This window comes from Barbus barbus, assembly GCF_936440315.1.
Source record: "Barbus barbus genome assembly, chromosome: 36".
Taxonomy (NCBI): domain Eukaryota; kingdom Metazoa; phylum Chordata; class Actinopteri; order Cypriniformes; family Cyprinidae; genus Barbus; species Barbus barbus.
Window position 1 is genome coordinate 22,424,220 of NC_136714.1, and position 6,029 is coordinate 22,430,248.

A 6,029-nucleotide genomic window follows, 5' to 3' on the forward strand; every position below is an offset into this window, starting at 1 on the left:
AGCACACTTACTCTCATACCCACATATTTTTTGTTTATTTAACAGACCTTTTATTTATTTTTTGATTGTATTGTTGTAGATCCTTTTAATTGTACGTGTTAAATTAATCCATATTTGCCTTGTATATGAGAAAATAAAAAAATTCGCTTATTTACCAACTTTTTACTGGAGTTTAGTGGATGTTACAATTCATTTCTCCTCAAATTCTAACAGGTTGCCTATAGTAACTAACCACAGGTGCAGTTCACCACATTAACCATGAACATGTATGTATAGGTAGTCTATTCCCCTGACTTGATACATAAGAAATACTTAAAGCTAATTAGACTTTCTGGCTGTGATCACACAATATCAAGTACACACGCTCAGAGAGGGAAACTTGATAACACCCAAACACATAAACCAACACACCTTCAGATATGTAAGACGGGGGACACCATAAAACCCAAACAAAACAAGTGTCATCAGAGAAATAACCCACTCATTTAATTTAAACTTGATTAGAATAATTTAATGAGCATAATATGAAAGCATAAAACGACAGCATATGAGATAAAAGAACATCAAAATTAGACAACTGTATATTCAGTCACAAATTAAGCATATACTGTACTGGAAAGAACAAAACTCAAAGCTTGATTAAGACAGCTGAGGTTAGTCCAAGTTTAGAGTGAGTTCAGTTTTGTGGTGATCCTAGTGGTATGTTCTGCTCTGGTTTAATTTAGTCAAGTCAGACAGTGACTGTGAAAGTGGACTGTTGGTTGAATAATGTCCAATGAAACACTGAACTGTAAAATTAAGCTAATATTTTTATATACACACATTTTTTACACTCTAAGCCCCAATATATTTGATATTTGTGAAACCATGTCAAAATTTCTGAGACTTCGACAGGTCCACACTTTGGAGAGAAAAAAGACCACCGCCTGCAAATGAACAAAAAAATAAAGATGATTATATATAAGATAAAGACTGCATTTAAACTTTTTAAAGGTAAGTCACGTTTTAATCCAAATGTAGATGCTTACAGAGTTTGTTCTTCCACCTCATCGCAACGGAGTCGTCCTATGGAGAAAATGACACAGTATATTTTTAAAATGTCTTAAAGCTCTTGATACTGTCAGAAATAGACTAACAAACAATTTAAGTTTTTATCAAAGTTTTTCTGAGTCTAATAAGTCGAACTGCTGAAACTGAACCAATGCAAACGCATATGTAAAGGGCTTTGATGCGAGGTGTCACAAATGAACATTAACCCACAGCCATAACCTTTTCGTTTATTTGCTAATTTTCATGTTTGATAGGCCAAAAGATCATTTAAGAGATATTTTAGTCATAAAAAAGCATTAATTAAAACATTTTTTTTTAAGAACACTGAAAATCTCATTATGTCGCAGAATATATTGAAACATTTCTTGACTTACTTGGCAAATCGATGTCTACACTTCTTAGGTAGACCTGTCCCAATATATAAAAAATAAAAAATGTATGAGCCAGACTTGATGTGCATATGGAAATTTTATATAAAATTCCTATTCAAAATAATTTCACTTTTATCATACAGTAAACTGTTTATACTGTTATTAAACTATAAGCACTGTGAGGTAGAACTTCAGAAACCCTCACAATGGACTTCTGAACATCTGAAACTATGTATGCGAGAGTAAACATGTCACATGGCCAAACTGAAGTTGTAAAGTTCTTTCACTGACCACTGTGATGTACCAGTATGCTACAAAGGCATGTGCAAACTCTGTGAGTGTGTGTATGTGTGTGTACTCACGACTGAAGTAGTAAAGTGTGCCAGCAAGTGTAATTGCCAAAAGCAGAAGAGCACCAATGCCCGGCCAAAGCACTGATTGTTCACAGCCTGCAACGTGACACAAAGAAACCAATTAGACTAAACGGTATGAAACAGCACAAAATCAGTAACATCTAACAACACGTCTCAGTCCGTACCTTTAGGAGAGCTGGGGGGTTTGCATTTACAGATACTCTTGGGTTTCTTGGTCGAGACTGTTGGCGGCTGAACTGTCGGAGGATTCACTGGAGAACAAAGAACAGACAACATCAAGACAGGACATATCTAAATTACAAAATTTTGCACCCACAGTGTCCAGCAATTTGACAACCAAATCAATTAACATGAATTTTCCAGACTAGAAGATCCCAGACAGGTCAAAGCTGCGTAAACTAACAGAACTCTACACTGTAAAAAAAAATCTGTCAAATTTACAGTAAAAAACTGGAAGCTGTGGTTGCCAGAATTCTACCGTAAAAAATACGGTAGCAACGTTTTAGGTTTTACGGTTTTAACTTAAATTTACAGTTAAATACCGTAATTTCTTTAACTGATATAATCTTAATATACCAACCTATTAAAGTACTGAAATCTGTTTTGTTTCTTTGAAATACACTGATATCCACCAAATGCAGGTGATGATGAGAAAGTCACATGATGAGCCAAAGCCCATCACAAGCAACTTTTAAACAATAGAATATACAGAAGGTGCACAGTGTGATTCACACAAGCACTAAACACCATCATGGTGAGACTCATTAAACTGAAATATGCTATAAACATTAATTTAACAACATTAGATGTAACATACAACCCTAATAAACATAACTGATAAGAAAAAACTAAGAAGAAACATAGTTATTTCAAAGAAAAAACGTCAAATTCAAACAGAATTTGAAATGGAACGCAGGGAATTCTGGGAACGTCAGTTTACGGGTTTTCCCTGTAAATTTTACAGGAACTTTCCGTTAACCATGTAACAGGTTTTTACCGTAGCATTTTCCCAGTTTTTTACCGTTAAAATCACGATAATTTTTTACAGTGTAGGATTCTGAAGCCAAACATCTCAGCATCTTTGAACACTTCTATTTCAGTCTTACTACATCTCCTATTAGTCATTTAAGATCTTGAGATGCTCTTGAGCAAGAAATTAACGTGTATATTTGGAAAACATCTCCAAATTAACGCCAGGTAAAGATCCTCACCCTTTAGGGATATAAAGTTCAATGCTAGTGTGATTTTACTAATATCAGTCTGTAAACCATTAGGTGTCTCAGATTCATTGCTTTGGTCTTCTTGACTTTATTCATCCTAAAATCTTTGTTCACTAACCATCACTAACACCATTAAAGAAAACAAGAGGGGACCAAAAGAGAGAACGAGAGCACTGCTATACCTCCAGGCATTATGTAATATCCAACAGGAATAATAGTTTTAGTTTTAAACATGCAGGAATAGAGGCCCATTTCATCCTCCTGTAGTCCTGTTATACGCAGGGTGTAGTCCACCTTCTGTCCGGAGGACACCAAGCCCTTGAAGCGAGTGGCGTACAGGTTTTCTGCATGTTGCTCTCTGCCAGCGCTGTTGACATACAAGAGGAACTGAAGAGTCTTTGTCCTCTCAAGGTATCGGTACCAAAAAACCTCCTGGCAGGAGTGATCTGGACATACACAGGACAAAGTTTCCGTGCCGTTGATTTTGGCGTAGACAACAGACAACGTAGCTTGGAAGGTGGGCAGCACAGCAGCTAAAGGAAAAAGCAAAGAAAAAATCACAAGTCCTGCTTTGTTCGTTATGCACATTTTGATTTTTGGGTTTACAACATAGTTTAGCTACTTAAATTTTTTTAGGAATCTGAATGGTACCTATTCAAAGGGCATTGATACAGTATTATTTTTACAGCTTCATTTTCTATAAAGAAAGTACAACAGTAAAAGATGACAGGTAGACTAGACTTAGAAACTGTGGAATAAAACAGAAAAGAAAACCCTGAAAGTCCCTTTCACAATAGACCATACAGAACTAGATACACATAAGGCAGTAATTTCCTTGTTATGTAAGAATGGAAACCTGAATAGACAGACAGTATGCTTATGGGCAATTTGTGTTGTCTATATCCTCTTGCAAAATAGTTTTCCTTTCTTATCAGTGCCTGGGGGGAAAAAAAGCACACTTTTTTGCCTTGATACTTTGAGATATGCTTATGTGGGCATAGATTCATATGAGAAGATAACATTATAGTTCATATGTCAGAGAATGGAAAAAAATCCATTCACGCAAATTACAATATTCAGTTTGGTATGAAATCCAAAATAGTGAGTCTTTAGTGAATCAAATTTCAGTTGCAAACCGATTTTTGTTTAACACTGACTTCGACAGAGTATATCATTCTGGAAAACCAGCAACAAATAAACCAGACAAAACAAACAAACCAGAGCGAAAATGTTTAAATAATAAAAAAATATATAAATATGAATTAATGCATATATTTCTTTTACATTAAATTATATTCATATGCAAATGGACAAGCTGATATTCTACATAAACTTGAGTATGAGAGACTCAGTTATTGGATTATTAACATTATTACACACCTTTGATAAATATCGGAGAACCTTCATATAGTATCAAATGTGAAAGCATTGTGTTAGCAAAATATACAAACACTTACATCAAATCCAAACGTTTTAAATTGCCATAAATCTCGTAATTGCCTAAGGATGCAAACGTTTTTGAGCCTACAATGCAGCATCGATACCTTCACTCTGTTATTTTAAAAGATTCCTTACAAAAATACCACCTTTGCAGGATGACACATAAATTTATGACAGTATTCGGACAAAAGATATAACAACAGTCATCATTTTACTTTGACTTCTGCAGATGTACTCACACTGAGCTCTTATTACTGTATCACTTAAGTTTCAGGTCTGATCACATTAAAAGTTTGACAGCTCTTAAAATATAATGCAAAGGAAAGCTCTTACCTGCCATCCATGCGAACAAACAAAAGCACATGCAAGAGAGGGTCATCCTTGGGCGTGTGAGCTGTCAACTGTGTGTCTGTGTTTTCCTTTCTGTTCTTCTTGTGTCATGCAGAAAGGAGGGCCTGCAGTGTGTGGGGCCAATGAACCAATTACTGACAGCCTATCAGAGAATGACTCGGAGGAAACACAGAAGAAAACTTCAAGGAAAAATCAGGAGACTTTTCGGAAATACACAAATTTCAAGTTTTGTTACCAGGTAAATAGCAGCTATTGACTATTTTACACGCAAAAGCATTACAAAGTATGATTTTAACAAACCCTCTGAAGTACAAAGTCATCTTTCAGCATGCAAAGCTACAACATTTAGGCTGATTTTCTCAATCCACTGTTGCTAATATATAAATTATGCATTTCTGCTTTTTAAATTACTTAATATTTCATATTCATATATAGAGTCATATTCATTTAATAGACATTTTTGAAGACCCTCAACGTATATTTTAACCAACACTTTGTTGGAAAAGTTCGAGGTTTAACGGCTTTAAACTGACGTAGTTAAAATGCAAGCATATATGAACTCACAAAAGAGATATAAACCATCTGAGCATCAATTTCAATAACTAGAACTTCACATTTTTAGAAAAACCCACTGGTCATTTGTATTATTTGTGTAGTCCTAGTGAATGTTAAAAGACTTTGTTCTTCTTTTTAATCTGAAACAATACGCACAGGTTTGCTGAACCCCAAACCTCTTTCCTAAAATGATCTTTAACCCAAATGCAGGTGTGTGACCTGAGAAACACCTGCATCTGTCCACAGAACACACAGCTGGCACTGTATCAAATCAAACACAAACATGTAATATAAAACACTTGTGATAAATATCAGGAAAGGCTGAAATTAATCCATATTCAACTAAACAGTGACAATACTGATTAATGAATATCTATAAAATCACCAATACCCACATTAATACTGAAAATGCACTGATGGTGGCATATAATCACCAGTCTTGTGCTGTGGAAAACAAAATACGTTTAATCTCAAAGTGTTGATTTTTATCATGTTATGCCCTCAAAATGTGTGCCATAAGGCTCTCCCAGATATCTTCTGTATAAATGCATGACTTCACAACATTAAGTTTAAATGCTGATTAAAATATTTACATCAAAGTACAGCCGAAACAAGTCACAACCACTTTGAATTTAATTACCGATGAAGAAAATTGAAAAATGCATTAA

At 34.8% G+C, this 6,029-nt stretch overlaps 1 protein-coding gene across 1 annotated transcript; it reads right to left on the reverse strand.

The window, feature by feature from the left end:
- Positions 1–492: 492 nt before the first annotated feature.
- LOC306856418 (uncharacterized protein) lies at positions 493–4,865 on the reverse strand. Its single transcript, XM_079395700.1, has 7 exons — positions 4,789–4,865; positions 3,198–3,548; positions 1,960–2,046; positions 1,784–1,870; positions 1,425–1,458; positions 1,029–1,065; positions 493–926 (listed from the first exon to the last, which is right to left on the reverse strand). The coding sequence occupies exons 1-6, from the start codon at positions 4,832–4,834 to the stop codon at positions 1,047–1,049; spliced, it is 624 nt and encodes a 207-aa protein (XP_079251826.1). The 5' UTR covers positions 4,835–4,865; the 3' UTR covers positions 493–926; positions 1,029–1,046.
- Positions 4,866–6,029: the final 1,164 nt, after the last annotated feature.